At 32.7% G+C, this 20,450-nt stretch overlaps 1 protein-coding gene across 1 annotated transcript in view; it reads left to right on the top strand.

Moving 5' to 3' along the window:
• The window catches only part of LOC129004085 (neuroligin-4, Y-linked-like), a 42,916-nt gene extending 23,771 nt beyond the window's left edge, over nucleotides 1-19,145 (top strand). Inside the window, exons 2-10 of the mRNA XM_054432476.1 lie at nucleotides 1,639-1,794; nucleotides 3,038-3,179; nucleotides 7,972-8,189; nucleotides 8,623-8,778; nucleotides 10,918-11,118; nucleotides 12,360-13,108; nucleotides 14,955-15,106; nucleotides 15,586-15,704; nucleotides 17,403-19,145. Of these exons, the coding sequence (XP_054288451.1) occupies nucleotides 1,719-1,794; nucleotides 3,038-3,179; nucleotides 7,972-8,189; nucleotides 8,623-8,778; nucleotides 10,918-11,118; nucleotides 12,360-13,108; nucleotides 14,955-15,106; nucleotides 15,586-15,704; nucleotides 17,403-18,274 (2,685 nt within the window). The 5' untranslated portion in view covers nucleotides 1,639-1,718 and the 3' untranslated portion in view covers nucleotides 18,275-19,145. The remainder of the gene's footprint in view (nucleotides 1-1,638; nucleotides 1,795-3,037; nucleotides 3,180-7,971; nucleotides 8,190-8,622; nucleotides 8,779-10,917; nucleotides 11,119-12,359; nucleotides 13,109-14,954; nucleotides 15,107-15,585; nucleotides 15,705-17,402) is intronic.
• Nucleotides 19,146-20,450: the final 1,305 nt, after the last annotated feature.

Here is a 20,450-nt window from a genome sequence, read left to right as displayed (position 1 = left end):
GTAGTAAGCTTCACAAAGTTGAAGCTTTAATCACTAATTTTGTTGATCCATAATTAAAAAAAGTTCAATGTCTAATTAATTTTAATTTTTAAATGATGAGCTTTACAATATTGTTATTTAGGGCTATTGGTAGTAACCCTGTGAGCCAATCTAGACAAATTTAATCTTAATTAAATTTCCCACTTTAAGTAGAAATGCCATGTCTTTTTTACGGATTTTGAAATTATCACTTTAAATTTAAATCTTTGCTACGGATGTTACTATCGTTAGAGTCTAATTAATACAACCGAGAATGTAGGAATTAGGTGAATCTTTTACCGTACTAAAACTGTTATGAAAAAACCTTTGTTAAGAATGAATTCAACAGAAACAAAAAATAAAATAATTTACAGAATATAAAATAAGAGATACTTAAAGATCAAAAACCTTTTATAAAGTATTATGTTAGGCATCGTCTATTCCTTGAATCCTATTGTTATAAGCACACTGCTTCACTGAACAAAGCTATTTCCTTCCTCATAACTTCCTGTACAAAATTAAATATTTATTTAGAGTTAAGTCTCTTAAAGTTGAGAAAGGGACAATTTAAAAAACAAAACTTTGAGCATTATCACTTCAAGTTTAAATTTTTGCTATGTATGTGATTATGATTAGAGTCTAATACAACTTTGAATATATAAATTAGGTACATTTTGAGTAAGAATAATTCTCTAAAGGGTTTTCTTTCAACTTCAACTTCGTTTGAACTAAATTTTGTTTGAAAAACATTATTTTGTCTGTCACTTGAGATTTGTGAGGAACATTAGACTTTGAGTGTTAAGTAAATATAAGTTTCTAAAACCCTAAAGAAATAATTTAATTTAGAGATAATATTACATAGTCTGCTATCTAAGATTTGTTAGGAATATTGCACTTGTAAAGTTGGTGTGTCGTGTAAAGTTACAGTAAGATGGAAAGATGAGACGCTTGTTGCTATGGCAACAACAATACTGCTCTCTTCTCAAGGAAGAGTTTCAACTGAGCCTTAAACAAACTGGTCTCATGAGAACGTGGATGCTGGGCTTGTTGTAAATCTACGACTGGTTCCCAATCGTTTTTAACATTGTATAGTAAATACTACAGACACGTATGGAACCCACTTCACTTATATACACGAAATGTCTTTATTTTTCCTCTAAACTCTGGAGTAAAAATATGCAGTTAATATAAATTGACCTAAAAGTAATACCAATTAATTGCTAAAAATGGATACTTTCAAGTACGGCGTGAAATAATTAACGGTACCTATAATGCTATTGGTCAATACCGCTGTCTAAGCATTTTGGTAGAAAAATGTTTTACATAAATATTAAAAAAAGTAGTTAATGTAACTTACTATGAAAATTAAAAGTATAAATATTGAAGCCCAATCATACACGTGGTCTTACTTTTTATACAGTACCTTTTTTCCTTTTTTACCTTTTACCACATTTTTAAGGGAAACAAGCACCACATATTTAACTTGATTTGATTTTAATCAGGTTTCCAGGAGGGGTTTACCTCATACAAGCATTTTCAGCCAGGAACATCTGACACAAAACGTAAAATGCAATACAATTTTCGATAAAAACATAAAATATAGTTCCAAATTTGTTTCAGATGAGAACCAAACAACGATGGAAGTGACATCCAGGAAATATACTACACCGTAGCGGGTACCTCAGCGAAGATGAGGCGCCATGGTACCCGCTGAGCGCCTGGTGTGGCTCATCCTCAACATCCTGCTGTTGCTCCTGGCCCGATCATCTGATGGAGGTACAATTAATGTAGATTGTAGGGTGTATACATTGTCTGGACCTCATTCTGGTATCTACAGAGATGTTTCTAAGTTTATACCTAATGGTAAAAAGACGTGATGTTTTCGTTAATTGAAAATTGTTAACTATTAATTTAAAGCTTTTGCACATAAGTGTTTATTGTATCGCAATAGACGTCCTAGAAATAAGGCAGTGACTCTAGTATATTGTTTGACTGTCAAAAGCCACTTGATGAGGTTCCATGAAAGCATACCAACAAGACTAATTCAGTGTAGTATTAAGCTGAATCGTACGTCATAGCTGTCCATGTTCATTCCTGAGCTGATTATAACATCATCGAGCTAAACTGTCTGAAAACCAAGAGTTTAGATGTATTGTATGGTATACCCAAACCCATTGTAGTCCCATATAATGTAGCAACGTCCTTATAGCACAATTTGTAAAGTTATTGCGTGTAAATAGTATTAATATTATCAGCAAATTTTTTTGAATGTAATTGATTGTAAAAATGGTGATTTTGCCGTAAATAAAGCCCTTAAGTTTATTCATATCTATATTCATACCCCCTACTGGGCAGTATATTTGATTATTACTGCATTGTTTAATATGCTAAGAATGTCCCAATAAAACAGTAAAAAAAGAAATAAAGAAAAAAATGTTTCGGTTGTTTTGATTTGACATCATTGTCAGGAACTATCTGAAGTTTAGGCATCAGCAATTGTAGTAGATTACCCACAGTTATCCGAGTGGTCAAATTGTGTCTACAACTTGGAAAGTGTGTTTTGTATCTCTGTTGGCAGATAACAATTAAACCGCATCCTTAGTTAAAATGCGGAAGTCTTGAAATAAATGGGTCAAACCCTAATACGGTTTTATTTTGACGATAGTAGGTGTGGGTTCACAAATTTAAGTTGGGAAAACCCACACCAATCATGTATCTAGGGCCAAATCTAAAACCAAGAACGATAAATAACATAGTTTACGTTCAAAGTAAATAACTTAAAGTTTTACTGAAATACAAACGAAAAAGTGGACACATACAATTAAAGAGTTCACACTTGCTTTGTTAAAATGGGACCTTAGTTTTCTTTAACCTATTTAGAAATAAGTTGTAATTTTGCACGGTCAGAAAAATTACAATATTTAATGAATTAGTGTCACATAATTTTACCTTCTTAGTCTGTTATCTATGATATTTCAATTTTCTTCTATAACATTTCATCCAACATTTATTGTTCCAGGAAGTACTTTAACTAGGATAGTGCAGACCCGGTACGGTAAGCTACAAGGTTTCATCAATACCATGAACCCAGCTCGGAGCCTCAAACCCATCGAAGTATTCCTTGGAGTACCCTACGCCACGCCACCGATAGGACCTAATAGGTACTATACACCATAACAGTTAAATTACACTATGAAGAATTAAGTCCATTGAACAAACTAGGTTATTAGGTTATTAGGATATTAGGTTTTACTACTCCATTTCATTGTAACACAAAGATCGATAACAGTGTAGCATGCATGTTCGTTGTGGTCCCTTATCTGCAAAAAATTTAAACAAAATTAGGACATTGAAAATAACTGACAATGAATTTTTACTGCCTTAGCTTGCAGATAAAATTGTAAAATTATGTATGTCTTGTTTTATCTATGTTTTTATAATATCTGCGAACAATTTAAAAAAATTTTACAAATGAATTTAGTTTTATATTACAGTTTTTGTATTAGATACGTTCGCTTATGTTAAACCCAAAGTTTATTTTAACCTAAATGTATGATTCATTGATAGATCTTAGCGAGGAGCAAGGTTTGTTTTCATTTGTATGCATGTTATGTATCTATTATCTATCTATATCTATCTATTTATACTTTTTTAATACGCATGCAGGATTTTTGTGACAATTACTCCTCCGAAACTACTGAACCGATTGTCATGTTTTTGGTGTCATTGGAAAGAGCGTAGCGTGAAGTTGTGCAGGAAACTTTCTTTTTAGGGAAATAATGAGAGAGTGAGGCCCTGGAGCCCTTTAAAGTTTCGTATTTCTCCATAAGATTAACATTGGAAACAAAAATTGTTATGAAACTCCAGCTGTTGTCAGAAATCAAAAGTGAGAAGAAGAGCATAGGTTAATACTAAACAGTCAATAAGTTTGCTAATATAGGTAGTATTATAACAGTTTGCTACAAATATTTACTTAGCAATTGCTCGAATTCGAGCAACAGGGACACTAGTACTTATTTAATACGCAAGCAGGATTTTTGTGACAATTACTCCTCTGAAACTACTGAACCAATTGTCATGTTTTTGGTGTCATTGGAAAGAGCGTAACGTGAAGTTGTGCAGGAAACTTTCTTTTTAGGAAAATTATTAGAGAGTGAGGCTCTGGGGCCCTTTAAAGTTTTGTATTTCTCCATAAGATTAACATGGGAAAGAAAAATTGTTATGAAACTCCAGCTGTTGTCAGAAATTAAAAGTGAGAAGAAGAACATATATTAATTGTAAACAGTCAATAAGTTTGCTAATTTAACAGTTTGCTACAAACATTTACTGACACTAAACAACTAAAACACTAATAAACAAGATCAGCTTTTGAAAAATGATAAGATATTTACAAGAGATGTTGATTATATCGATCTGTTATGTACATCTTGAGTATTTCCATAATCTTTGAGTCGAATCTTTTAAAGTCATCAGAAATTATGACTGTTAATTGTTTTAAAATAACTTCTGTAATACTTAGCAATTGCTCGAATTCAAGCAACCGGTACACTAGTACTTATTTAATACGCAAGCAGATTTTTTGTAACAATTACTCCTCCGAAGCTACTGAGCCGATTTACATGTTTTTGGTGTCAATGGAAAGAGCGTAACGTGAAGTTGTGCAGGAAACTTTCTTTTTAGGGAAATAATTAGAGAGTGAGGCCCTGGGGCTCTTTAAAGTTTTGTTTTCCTCCATAAGATTAACATGGGAAACAAACACTGTTATGAAACTCCAGCTGTTGTCGGAAATTAAAAGTGAGAAGAGGAACATATGTTAATTGTAAACAGTCAGTAAGTTTACTAATTGAACAGTTAGCTACAAACATTTACTGACTTGGTTGAAATTACTATTTGAATTTGGGTTGTTGTAAATATTACAATGGAAAAAGCGGGAGAGCCTGGATAATTTGATATACTAAAAAGAAAACTGAAATAACACTATGCTGCATTTCTTAGTAATCATTGAAAGAGCCGATTTGCAAACTATGGGAACATAGGAAAGTCATAGAACACCACCAAGGAGAAGAAATAGAAATAATTTTTTTTTTTTAATTTTTTTTCGTTAAAAAACAAGATCAGCTTTAAAAATTATAAGATATTTACAAGAAATGTTGATCATATCGATCTGTTATGTAAATCTTGAGTATTTCCATAACCTTTAAGTCGAATCTTAAAGTCATCAGAAATTATGACTGTTATTCATTTTAAAATAAAGCCTGTAATACTTAGCAATTGCTCGAATTCGAGCTATAGGTACACTAGTATTATTATAAAATTGGTATTTATATATTTTTGAGTAGTTATGCACGTTACTACAGACCAATGTAACTCACCTCAAATCAATGTGTGACTCGATGTAACCTGTAGGAGGAATCGGAGGGTTTTTTGAATGTAAAATTAAGTAAAGTAAATTGTGTTTCCTAACGAAATGTTGTATGTAACACAAGAAATCAGGAATAACTTACCGTTGCTCTTGTAAAAAATAATACATTATAGTAACACGATCCTGTGAAATAAGCGGTACAATGACATTAAATAGCCTATTATCTTAGAATTTTTAAATTTGCATTAATCTTGAGACCTATTGATTTTTCTTCGTAGAGATACATTTTAGATAAATAATGATATCAGGTTATTTATGGCCATGTTGTGTTTTAAGGCATTACTTGCAACAATTGTCAATAACGGTTCAAAAAATTAAGTAAATTAAATTATACCGTACCTATATTTATAGAGTAATAAAATAAAACCAGTGGTTTCAAGGGGGGGGGGGGTTACATGTCCGTAAAACACAAAATAAAAAGCACGGAACAATCAAATGAATGTGTTAACATTTGTTTATTTCAAAAGCGAACATTTAAGTCTCTTGGAAACACACAAACACATAATTTTCATGCATATTCTATATGAGATATGAATAAAAGATAAAAATCTGATGACGAGGCGGATGCTCTTCCAGAGTTTATTGATATTTAGAAGCGCGAAACTGGCATTCTTTCAAAGAGATCTTGTCGGGTTCTGAGCAAAAGATGCAATCTTATTCCACTAAAAGATGCAATCTTGAATGGATTCTACTATATTACATCTATATAATCCCCCTATGAGAAGTTTTAAAAGACATTTTTGCATCGTATAAGATCAATAGAAAAGTATGATTTGCGTATAAACTCCATTATGTTCGTTTTCAATATTGATTTTAAACTGTTAGTACTTTGTTTATAATTAAATTTTCATATATTTAAAAATATACATGAACAAGCTAATTGGTTTGTTGGAATATGATTTCTAGGCTTATAACACAGGATATACTATAATTTAAAACATAAAAATAATAAAGTTCCCACAATCACGGCATTTTAATAGCTTACACCACATTCTTATCTACAATCAAAAATATGCTGTTTAATATACATGTGTATTTATGTTAGAAAACAATAATGGGAGTGAAATTGTATACATTAAGAAAGAATCTGTTTCATATACAGGATAAAGATTCTTTTAATAGTATATATGTTTAAAGTAGATATATTCATACAAGTAATATACATTGTGGCTGAGTGCACGTTTACGTGTTTGTGGTTACATGAAGCACTGAACTGGTGAATATGAGTGGCTAGGTGGTTACCAATAACTATTCAACATAATTTTAGAGCCAGTAAAACAATACAGTACACTTCATTTATAGGATAATTCACTTCATTTATAGGAGGTGAATTCTTCCTTGATATAAACAAATCTTTATCAAATTTTAACACGATTAAATAATTCCTTTTCACAACACGTTATTCAATCTATAACAGTGTACACGTGCTATTTTTAGACTATGATGCACTTGCAATCAATGCTTTGATGTCAAGAGAATGCAGTAGAATGACCTTCTTCAGATTATTATTTCGTTTGAACTTTTCCTTTATGTTAATGAGGTTGAATTACCGTAAACTCATTGATTTTGAACCAAAAATTCTCTTTTAAATTCAATGAAGCTAAACTTATTTTAAATAACTTTCTTACACCATGTGGGGTTGATTTGTCATATATTTTTCCAAGTATAATTAGTAATTTGGAAGCTTATTTTATACGAAAGAAAATGTAGCTTATGTTTAGTTTGGCTTGTTACACCAATTGTAGCATATGGGTCAGTCTATCCAGACTTTTTCAATCATAACAATTTAGGGTTGCATATAAAACATTAAACGTGTGACTTTTGTTGATTATATACCGTTCCCAGTGAAAATCCTTTCTTTGCCTCGTTAGAAGCATAGAAACCCCATACCCCCGATAGCTTAGTTCAGCTATAAAGTTCGCAGTGCTTGTTTCATTTCTGAATAGATTTATTTGCGTGTCTTTTGTTATGATTATGGCTAGTTATTTAACATAAGGATGGAATATCTAAGAGTAGGAAATCCATCATAAAAATAAAATTCAAAAGTCTAAAATACATTTTTTTTCTAGATTTTTAATATTGAGATAGGATCATTTTATTGGTTTTTAGCCTCTTGACCACATTTAAATACTAATAATAACTAAATTGGTGTTTTTACCTAGATTCACCTGATCTCTTGTGTTGACTTAACATAGGAGTCATCTTCAGGCTGTACAGATGGCAGAGACAAGAATACATCTGTACTTGCCTGAAGATGACTCCAGTGTTATGTTGAAACGAACTGTCATTATGCTAAAGATCACATGAATCCAGGAATTTACACCAATCTTTACTATCCTACACTAAATCGTGCTATCAGTTTTACTTGGTTAAAATAATGAAGTTGTATTTACATAAATCAGTAATTACATAGCCTTACTCAGTCGGTGGCGTAATGAAACTACGTTCATTTTGACACAAAACCGGTGACAGTTTAGTATTGAGATCTGTCAACGGTTTTGGCCAAGAATTGTACTCCTTCCTTTTCCTAGGTTCGCTCCGACGCGCGCCGCGATGCCCTGGGATGGTGTGCGGTTGTCCACGACGCCCGGTCCTGCCTGTCCTCAGCGTCTACCTGACCTCTCCAACGAGACAGAGGCTCTGGAGCGTATGCCCAAGGGACGTCTGGAGTCCCTCAGGAGGCTGATCCCTCTCCTGGGAAATCAGAGCGAAGACTGCCTCTACCTCAACATCTTTGCTCCTATTCAAAGTATGTAGTATTGATTTTAAAATACAATACGCTATCTCTGTAAGTAAAATTGGTCAAAATCCTACCATTAAAATTTGAAACACGCTTCAAACTGCTTGTGTAGACATAAAAAACCAATACTCAAACCATACTTTACTAATTAATTTAAAGTTGTATGGCACTTTATTATATAATGATTGAAATTGTACTACTTTTATTAGTTATTGTAATAGGTTTTGTTATTTTCATTCCTTCCAAACTATTTTCTTATTATTACTTTTTTCAAAAACATATAAAGTGACCCCTATAGCCACTCAACTACCAAGACCATTACTAAGTATACCACTACAAGTAGACTATTTCTTATAATCGATTTCAATTGATAATAGGTTAAATTTACCTGTTATTTCCGTTTCAGTGTTTTCCCTAATCGATTGACTTTTATTTATTCCAGCGGCCCCTCGGGACAAGACTATACGCTACCCAGTCCTAATCTTCCTCCACGGGGAGTCGTTTGAGTGGAACTCCGCCACACCGTATGATGGGAGTGTGTTGACCAGCTATTCTGATCTGGTTGTTGTCACCATCAACTATCGCCTGGGGATACTAGGTAAGTCTGGAAACAAATAAGAGCCACAGTATGACGAAAAGCTATGACAGTAAGTATGAAACAGTGCCCAATATTACCAATTTATACTTAAACACTACAACTGTACGAATCATGGAACTTTACTTAATCACTGTATATTTTGTGTACTTTTACGACACTGGTCTTTTTCCCATTTTTAGTAACGATACTGACCAAACAGTTGTTTTGTTATTATATACTGCAAAGTTTGTTTTGAAATTATAATACATTAGCCTAGTACTGAGGGTGTATGAACAAAAACCAACCCTACTTGGAATGGGACGAATAGTCTTCCAATTTGAAATCCATCTCTACAATTACTAGGTAACTTAAATTTTTTGGGCGGACTAAGCTTTGGTACTTATATGCTCATCGTCATTGGAAAACCTCGATATAATATTAGAGTGATGGTTTTGAATGGCTTGGTCATAGAAAATAGATGATAGATACTTTGACAGAGGCTAAAGTCTGATCAATGAAAACAGCTAATCTTAGTCAGTAACAAATTTACACAAGACATAATCTCTATTCTACAAACACCCTTCACATAAATCGTAGGACAAAACTAGATAATTTTGTTGTATTCTGTGTTCATATTCAAAATTTGTATTCTACTACGTAGCTTAAAATACGTGTAAGTTACATTATCGATGATAAAGTAAATACAATTATAAAGTAATTTTAGTGATTAAATAAGGCATAGCACATTATACCTATGACGAACAAATATTTAAAATAGATAACAATAAAATACAAGTTTGTGTTGGAGATGTTAATAGTAATAGCAATGAACGAAGTAAACTGTTGTTAAAAAGAGTTAACATCCAGGTACACACGAGTTAAACAAAAGGGATCTCAGCAGTAGAGGAAAGGGATTGGTAAAACACTATGGACAATGTAAGTGGTTCACCTTTTGAAGTAATTTATCCTCACTTTAAACAATGTTTTACTCGGTGCACTGTCGATTGTTCTACCCACCTTTGTGGTCTTAAATTCTTAAATTTTCTACCGTAGTTTTTTTTTATACATGAAAAGCAAAAAGGGGGAATGTAAAATTACTTTATAGAGAGTAACAAATTAAATTAATTTTTCTATTGTCTGTTCAATATTATAAACTGTTACCTGCTATAAGCCAACTTTTGTTTCCGAATATTTCAATAAACTACTAAAATTTAAGTTTATTTTAAACAATCGTACATTTATTAATATTGACTATATAGTTAAATCTATGCACACCTCTTTCCTTAGGCAAGTATTAATGCTATTGTCTCTAAGGAGAACTGCACTAAATGTAGTTCTAAAAATAATTTTGTAACTATGAACATAATAAAAAAATTAAAATTTTACAATATACTGAAATGTTTGTCTTTTACCACAGAGTGTTCCTACCTAATGAATAGTTAAAATGTGTTTTGTTATTTAAAACCAAAGAAGTACTACACACATTCAAACCTCCACTCCATGAAAAACAGTATTAACAGAAATTAAACATTAAGTGTTTTATATAGTGGTATACTTACCTTTACTTTTGTCCCATCTCAAGGCTAGGTGTATTATCTACAACCAAGGTTTCGACGCTAGTTTAGTTACGTCATGGTTGTAGATAACACAACTGTCTTTAAACTGGGACGAGAGTAAAGGTAAATAAACCACTATATATATATTTATTTTACCAGTTCAGGGGCAAGCAACATCAATTAGTAAAATACAGTGTTTTGGTCCCTGGAGAAATTAAAGTCGTACCAAAAATAAAGAAGTACCACCGATTGCTTTCTTTAAAGACCATACGGTGTAAGCCACTTACATGCTGAGAAACTTAAAAATTTACTATAATGTTTTTGCAATATCTCGGGTACAGTTAATGGCAATTTGGTACATTTTATGAAGGAGTCCATGTAATAATAATTACTCTCTTCCTGCTGTGTAACAATTTGACTATGGATATGGATATTTTAATTTAGCTATGTCATAAACTGTTTGTGCAGATAGTAGGGCATATTTGTAACGTAAAGAAAAATAGAATATATACACCTGCTTTTGTAAATTCTCTGGATACAGTATTGGAGGAGTATAATTAATTGTTAGTAAACCATTGTATTATTGTACGTTTATCTCTCGCAGGGTTCCTAAACGCCAACGTAGCTCCCAACGCGAGTCCGCGGGTAGCGAACTACGGTCTGATGGACCAGCTGGCGGCGTTACACTGGGTCCAGCAGAACATTGCATTGTTCGGAGGAGACCCTAGGAACGTGACTCTAGCAGGGCACAGCACTGGAGCTGCTTGTATCAACTTTCTTATCATATCACCTACCGTCATGCCAGGTGCGATCTTACATATTTTATTGTGTTCGTTGAATTTCTGATACTTCAGTCTCATCTATAACAGATCAGCTGTAACAACTTATTTTAAATCGAACATAGTAGAATGAGTCGACCGAGTCCTTGGAGCCTAGACATTCTGACTCATAAAACGATTAAAGAACTACGAAGATAATTTCTTATCCTTTCCTAGATATTTAAATTACAATCACTCTGGTGTAAAAAAAGATTTTTTGGACGGTAAATAACTCTTCAGTGGCTGTTAACGAAAATTAACGAAATTAACATTTGTTTTATGGCGAACAAATCCAAGATGGCCGTTAGCTTGAATGGACTCCCTTGAAGAACATTTTAAAACTACAAAGAAAATTTATAATCTCACATCATACTAGATATTTAAATTATAATCACTTTTTTGTTAGAAAAAAATATTTGTGGGCGGTAAATAACTCTTTAGTAGCTGTTTTAAATTATCCAAGATGGTCACTAGCCTCCAAGGACTCATTCTACTGTATGTTATCAGTTAGTAGTATGTCTTGCTAGTATTAATATTCCATAAAATATGCCATACCACACAGGATGTTCCTATCAACGTTTAGCTAGATTAAACACTGGGTGTATTCAACTGAAGTGAAAATGAAATAATGATATGTAGATTTTAAGGGTTTAGAGTAAATAATCCCGCATTGAACAATTTTAAAAACGAATGTTTAATAGCAATTTTAGCATGAAGATAAAGATCCTAAATTTATTTGTTAACTGAATCATTATTTTTGTTTCTTATGATCACGATTATTGAATGTATTATTGATAATTCAAGTTTAGTAGCGTACGTTACCTATGAAATTCATACTAAGAATGGATTTTAAAGTTTCACAATCAGTAATAAATCATATACGGTATAAATACACGGAAGGTATGAATAAAAATACTCAATGCAATTAATGGGTTAGCAATTATTTTAACTATCGTTGTGTGATTCTCCTAAGCTATTAGGCAAATTATAGATAAGCTATCCAAAGTAAATTAAAACAGACAAACAAATTTGGTTCTATTCCAGGACTTGAATAAACATACTTGTGATTGAAAAACATATGAACGATTCTATCAATTCAACATTAAATTAGGTTTATCAAATAGTTAAATTAAATCAAATGAGTGTTTAACTAATTAAATTGATTTTATCAAGGGATTCATTCTCACCACATAAATAATATTAAAATCATCGTTGCATCTTTGTGCAGGTCTTTTCCATCGGGCAATTCTGCTTTCCGGATCTGCGCTGAGTAGTTGGGCGTTGGTGGAGGACCCAGTATCCTACGCGGTCTCGCTGGCTCGCCAGGTGAACTGCTCCGTTCCGGAAGACCTTCTGAGAGACAACGAAGACATCGTGGACTGTCTTAGAGACGTTCCCCTCCAGAGGTTACTCTCAGCTGACGTCACGGCCCCTTCCTATCTCAGCGCCTTCGGTCCCAGCGTGGACGGTGTCGTCATCAGAACAGACTTCCGGGAGGAGCTGCTCATCAACTACCTCCCAGACTTCCCGGGTCTCACGGGTGCCAGTGTCCTGAACTATAAACGTGGCGAGAACATGTTCGGTAGAAACAAGTACGACTTGATGCTCGGAGTGGTCACGGGAGAATCCTTACCGAGGTTCCCAACGGACGATATCAAGTCGGGGTTCGGTAGTGAGCGGAGGGACAAGATACTAAGGACTTATGTGAGGAACGCGTACACTTACCATCTCTCGGAGATCCTGTCGACGGTGGTAAACGAGTACACGGACTGGGAGAGAACGGTGGTTCATCCCATCAACACCAGGGACGCTACGGTCGCGGCGCTGTCAGACGCTCAGTATGTGGCACCTCTAGTGTTGACGGGAGATTTGCTGAGCCAACCTCCTCCGAGTGTAGGGGACCACAGAGAGGACATGACCACGAGGTCGTTCTTCTACGTGTTTGACTACCAGACCAAAGAGGGTGACTACCCTCAGGTGAGAAGCGTATTCTGCATTTCCTTAAATTATCAAGTCCTGTATTTGATGTATAAGTGAAAAATGTTCACTCCTGGAATCTTTATACAGTACTGGTGGAATAAATGTGTGCTGAACACATTTTTTCTATGCTGACAAAACTAGTAGCTTTGTGATTGTAAATAACGGTTTGTAAATATTACAATCAACTTCCTTGGGACCAGGTGTAGCTTATGGAAAATCAAACTCGATGATTGCTCAATAGTAATTATGCTGTTACGTTATTATTCTAGATTAGATAAAACCAATGTTCGACTTTTGAATGTTAGTTTTAATGCCGAGCAATATCAAACCTTTGTCAATCAATTTTGTACTAGTACAGTATTTAAATTAGTCAAAAAATATTTAAATGTTTCAAAGCTATTAAGAAATGACAAATGATGCTACCGACTCTCTCATCCATCTACGTCTAATGTGATGCATATTTTATCTTCCTTTCTTGGTTTGTTATGGACATGAATATTCAGTATGTAAGTTATGCACCATGCTTTTCTTTGCCACTATAGTCAGAAATTCACTAGTTTCATTTTCAGTCGATACTATGCTATCCAGTTTTAAACGTGGTTTCAAATAATAGTATTTACCTATTAAAATTAATCTTTTTTAAAATTAGTCATAAAAGGCTAGTTTTAGTTTGTCATTAATGTGTAAAAAGAAAAACAAAACATAGCTTTGTTTTTCAATTAATAAATTTAAAGAAGATATAATGAAGCTAATTGCATCCAAACAAACTTTGCTATTTACCAAACAGCTGAACTAAAACTCAAACAAAACTGATTGAATAACAATGGTATTAAGATAATGAACAAACATTTTAATGGGATTAAACTCAAACAAGCAAAGCATCTCTTTTATTAGCCGTTTAATGGGATAATGAGATTAGTTATCCCTGCAGGTATGATCAAGTAATATACACAATAAAGAACATCCTTATAAGATTACGTATATTATACGATGAAAAAGTTTCATCATACTTTTCTAAGCATTCTTATTACTACTTATTTGGATTTTAAAGGATTTTAAATCAATTTTTCCTGGTAAAAAAAATTAAAAGCTTATATCTTTACAATTTCTGTTAATTTAAAATCAATTAAAAAACTACCCACAATAATTTATCTTATGTCTGTGAAAATAAAATCAACTGTATTTAAAATTTTCAATTTTTTATCACTTATTACAAAAGTGGATTTATAAGTAACCAAGTGATTAGCGTATACAAGTTACTGGAATATAAGTTAATCAGTAACAGTTATATTAGGTACTTAGGGATTAACATTAAACAATGTATCTACTGAAAATTTAAATAAGTTAAGAATCCTGTCAATTCACTAGTTAGTTAATATTTTGTTACGCTTAAAACAGAGGCTTAACTGATTCCGAGTGCCATCAAATCACCAATTAAAAATGCCAATGCAAAATCAGTTGTAAACAGTTGTTTACATCACTAACGATAAGCCATCTATAATTACTTTTGCGATTTGTCTCTCAACAAATTATTAACATTTTCAATCTCTCGTTTAAATTAACGTTATCCTAACGGTTCATTAGTAGAACAATGTCATGAAAGGTCTTGATTTGTATTTTGCAGTAGTCTTTCAATTGAAATATGTTTGTTGAATTGTTTGTTACAGCATAATTCTTTGTATAACTAATACATTAATTCCACCAATTACTAAAAAGTGTTCTTTTTTTCTATCATGTTGTGCTCTGCTTTGGTTCACTGTAAGTGTGAGTTTATTTTAGATATCAGTTTAAATTTTTTGGCAATAAACTATTTATCACTTCATTATTTTTTTATGTTTTGTAGAAATTGGGAACAGCACACGGTGAAGAACTACCATACTTCTTCGGCGCTCCATTAGTCGATGGATTTGCGCATTTCCCAAAGAATTATACTAAAACTGAAGTTGCTCTCTCCGAATCCGTCATCATCTACTTCAGCAACTTCGTGCGCAGTGGGTGAGTGGTTTGAGTATAATTGGCTGTATAAAATATAATGACTATTAAATAAGCGTCAGGGCTTTTATTTTTTTTTAGTTACAGGGACACTATCAACACATGAAATATGAAAAATTCGATATACTAACACTTCACCGAGTCTGCAAAATATGTATAAACAATCGCTGATTTATCTTATTTGTATTTAGGAAACACAAGCTCTAACCTCAGTTCTGTTAATGTAAGCTATATGCGTAAAACAAAATTAATATAAGCAGACATTTTGTTACTGGTCATGAAGCTTAACAGTTCAATGTTTCGTAAGTTTACTTAAAGTTATTCATTGGTCACAGCATTAAATAGGATTCGTTATGAATAAAAAAGAGTTTTAATACACTTAAACCTTTTGGAAAAAATAATTAGCGATACTTGTGTACATTTATTAATATTTTAATGAAGTATATATTTTAAGTATAAAAATAAAATAAATTCTGTCTCAGGAGCCCGAACGCGTTCCACAAACAGGAAGTGTCGCTAGCCGTCTCCAAAGAGAGGAACCGTTTCCGGACAATCACTTGGGACGAGTACGACCCTGTTCATCAGAAATATCTAGAGATAAGTACGTCGTTTCTACCTAACAGCAGGGCATTTAACTTTTAAATGTCATTTCGTCGTAATTATGTTTATGTAAAAAGTTTAATGTGTAGATACGTATATATTATACAACGTTGAAAAGCTGTTGTTGGGAAAAATGGTTCATCTGCAACCGTTAAATATAAAATGTATTGCTTATGATTTAATAAGTAGTTTTAAAATTAACTTTTGATACTTTAAAATAGTTCGATATTTTCTACAGTTTTTGATAACAATAAATTACTTAATGACATTTGGCTGAAGTAGATTATTCTTTCAATTAATATTCTATTGATTTTATGAAGTTAAATAAAAGGAAATCAGCTTTCGATACAAGTTTTCTCATATTTTGAGATTGCTACCTGCCGGTACTCGTAGACAGTGTTTAAATAACAATACATTTAGGCTGCAATTAAAGTACATACAGTTTCAATATGAAAGGTCTTACTATCAGTCTAACCTGATTTATTGTGTGTGCTTGGCTGAAATATTGAATCGACATGTTCATGTAGTTCAATACTTAAAAGAAATGCCTTCAAAAAATGAAACGCCCAATTAAAAAAATCTGCAAAATACAAGTAAATCTAATAATGCATTACGTGAAAGGTAATGCTTTCATGAAGATCCTAACACACAATATAGTAAATACTAATATAGGTGTTGTCTTACCTTGTCCTTAACAGTTCTTTGTAGCCTAATATAATTGGATTTTCGTTTGAAAATTTACAATCGAATAAACGAAAGCTCCCTTTTGATTCAAAGCGAATAACTCTTACGTAATAAATAATTATTAAGCTAGCTCTTTTAAATGCAATTCAAGGGCGTAATACTGTAGTCATGAGTATTGGAAATTTTGACACAGCAAAAAAATATACATGTAAATCAATTTTTTAAATATACAGTTTTAACGAATTGCTATAGGAAAATTTCTTTTTTAAACTCATTTTATGTTAAATTAATTATGCAATGGTGAGTTAAGTAAACTCGTATAAATATGATAAAAGAAAGGAATTTGTCGTAAAGCTTGCACTACCTGTAACCTTATATACAGTAGTTTATATTGTAGTTTTATATACAGTAGTTGCCAAGAAAGAGGACACGTTTATAAAACAGCCGCAGTTGTCCCATCTACCACAGAAAAGTCATAGTCACATGATGTCATGGTTCTGCTTTTATAGAACTTTTAGGTGGTCAAGGATTGAATCCCTTCTCGGCATCGTTGAATATCAATATTAATATTATGGAAGAAGGTGATTATTTAATTACTTAAAGCTGTTAAATGGCAATCCTGAACTTATAATTATTTAACTTATATAATTGTTGGAAGAATAAACTTTTTTAAGTCTACAGAGTTAAACATTGATAAAATTCATCAACGTTTTATTAATATTTAACTTTAATTATCCTTGTATAAATCATTCTCCTTATGTTCATTGTAATTTAAAAACGTCCTATTTAGTTCACATTATGGTTTTGAATACTTAAAAAAAATAAATATATTTAAAACATATTAATGACAAATAAAAAAAAAAACTGTTGGCACCCAAAGATACCAAACCGTTAAATAAGGTAAATCTTTTTAATCGAATTTCCCACTTAACCATAAGACTGTAGCTAGGCTTTATGAACTTCCTATCTCAAAGATTGTGTGAGAAATTCTGAATAGATTACGCATATGTTGTAGGTATGAAACCGCGGATCAAGAACCACTACCGCGCCCACCAGTTGTCAGTGTGGCTGCGCCTCGTACCCGAGCTGCACCGAGCTGGTATGGAGGACGTGGTAGCCAGACATAACTTGTTCCGTAATCACGACGACCTACGGTTGTACGACGGCGTGGTGAGGCCAGACCCTCTACGGCGTCTCCAGGACATCCGTAGCAGAGGGAACCTGACGGTGGCGGAGGTGATTCTCCCGATGACCACCACAGACCCTCCACTCACTACATGCATGACCGTCCATCATCCACACAATAACTCTGAGACCATCACTCACCTTGAGGCAGCGGGCTACGCCGCGTACTCCACCGCCTTCAACGTCACCGTCGCCGTTGGCTGCTCTTTGCTCATCCTCAACGTTCTCATCTTTGCCGGAGTGTACTATCAACGCGACAAGACAAAACTGGAGATGAAGAGTTTGCAACAGCAAAAGTCCTTCAATTTTGACTCCATGGGCAAGTTTCACCACGCTTCTTCCGCGAGTGTCATAGTGGACATCGAGAGAGACGCTTCTACTATTATATTCGCTGATGGTACACTCCCTCGTTCGGGATCCCCCGGGGCAAAGTCTCTGGCTCGGCTCCACCTCGTCAAACCTTCCATAGCTTCTAATATACACCCGAACCACGCGTCCACGCTCCCCCGCAACACCACGTTCAAGTCTATGGACCTGGTAGGGCCTCCCAACGGGTCTGTCACCCTCCCTAAGACTCCGCCTCCCAAGTCCCGCACCATCTCAGACACTTCATCCTCCCTAAACCCCCCCTGTAGTCTTGCCTCCAACACAGTCAATACCATCAAGGTGCCCGCAGCAGCCATCAGTGAAATGATCGGTTAATTCAACGAAGACTGTTCAATTGTGTAAATAGTTACTTCACACTTTATACAGCCGTTAACACCTAAAACATAAATGGCAAATGCAAAGTAAGTTTTTCCAACAAAATCAAAAACGGCGTAATCTATACTTAAATTTATATTGCTAAAATATATTCCAACATTTTTTTTTACCTTTATGATCAAATTATTTCTCTCTATAAAATGTGTTACTTTAATTCGCGTTATTAACGTATATATTCATTGGACACTTTACATTTGCCAATGTTTTGTAGCTGGTTTGTACAACTTTTATATATCTAGTCAATTTTGTATTGTAAAGTTAATATGTTTCTTATGGTTGTACTAATACATTTATAAGCGATAACTTTTAAACATAATTTGTACATTTTGTTTTGTGCCTATACATTCATGTTTGTTATTCTTCCGGAAGTAATACAAGTATTACAAATATCTCTGTAATACAATGTATTTTTTTAATTTTCTTAGAATTTTATTATATCGTACAGGTAATGTAATTACATTATAAATAAATAAAGAAAATACATCTTATTATTGAGGTCTAATATTCTACATAAATTATCTACCTAATAAATTGGCAATGTTTTCTTGAAATGTATATTTTTTTAATATACATAATATACCTGATACTCAAAGTTTTTCCTCTAAGTGAACAATACACCTTGAGTAGTTGTTGAGTTGCAATTTAAGATGTTAAGTTTTTTGTACAATTATTATCAACGAACTAACCCTTGTGTACATAACCAAGCAATTAATAACTGAATTTGGTTACTGTGCTTTTTATTTTGTAATATTTCATACTTTAAGACACCTGTAAAATATGTAAATTAAAAATAAACTATTTATTACTGTTACTTACTGATTCATGTTAATACTTCCTAGCGTACTTCCTAATCATAGTTAAAGATATATAGTTGATACATTTTTAGGTCGGTTTTATCAGATTAAACCATTTCAACCAGTATGAGTGGACAGGATAATTAATTACATAACTAATGCCTGCTCAAAATAACAAATCGAAAAGAAAAAAATGTCCTTTGTATCTAACTATTTTAATAGGTACAGTATTAGTTAGAACGGTTAGATTACTTATCCAAACATATAAATATTTTATATTATAGTCTTTTGTGAAAAAAGGTTATGGACTATAATTTCCATTATTAGACATGCAAATTTCAGACGATATAACTGCTCATTGCTTTTGCTGGATTTTACAATACGAATCAATAAACTAGAGCATTTGAGTAAAAGTGTATTAGTGTTATGTAATTATTATTAGTTATACATCCCGTAAATAGACATTTTCCAGCGGTACCTTTGAACCTTAAGACAGGGTATTTGAAAGAGTTTGGGAAAGTTTACGTAGTGATTTCTTGGATGAAAATATGAAGACAATCAGGAATAAAACCTTTTCCTCAATCATTTCGTTAACCAGATATCCGACATTTTTGTTACATAAACATTTTAATTTATGGATTGTTTTAGCCGATCATTATGAAACGTTGTATCAAAGATAAAGTTGAAAAAGTCATATTAAAAAATATTATGATCGAATTAAAAAAGGTTGGTAGCTATTTTAATTTTTAAATTTAAAATCAAAATGCTGATTAGGTAAAACAAAGGAAAATCTAATGCAGCCTGATATCTACATATTTATATATATTTATTATTCTACCTCGTTTTACAAAAGAAACAAGTATTTTTCAGCTATTTTATTTTCTATATTTTTGAGCTTGGTGTCGTTTGATAAAAAATTTAAATGCATAATAAACGTGTTCTTGAATTAGTTTCAATTTTTTTATTGAAAAATCAAAATATCCGCCATTTTCTATTGAACCGAAATAATGGTCTCTTAATATACTAAGTTTCATAAGAATTGGTTGAAACAATCTAAAAATAAAAATATTACAGAAAAACATTCAAAATGTTGGAATATGGTTAAGAAAGCCATTTTAAAACAATATTATTAATTTTCTCCATCTTTGACTCAATGAATCACTATATAAATTATATCACCACCTTTTTTGAATATCTTGAATACCTATTTTACTTTAAGCCATCTCAATATTATTAGCATTCATGTCAGCAAAATTATAAACATCTTTGTATTATTATTACTTAATAAGAAAGTAGTAAATGTAATATATCGACTGCTAGTA

The sequence above is a fragment of the Macrosteles quadrilineatus genome, unplaced genomic scaffold (assembly GCF_028750875.1).
Source record: "Macrosteles quadrilineatus isolate MER2022 unplaced genomic scaffold, UCM_ALF_1.0 Scaffold_9__3_contigs__length_116548681, whole genome shotgun sequence".
NCBI classification, from domain to species: domain Eukaryota; kingdom Metazoa; phylum Arthropoda; class Insecta; order Hemiptera; family Cicadellidae; genus Macrosteles; species Macrosteles quadrilineatus.
The sequence above is the reverse complement of the archived record's forward strand: the minus strand, read 5'-3'. Positions and strand labels throughout refer to the sequence as shown.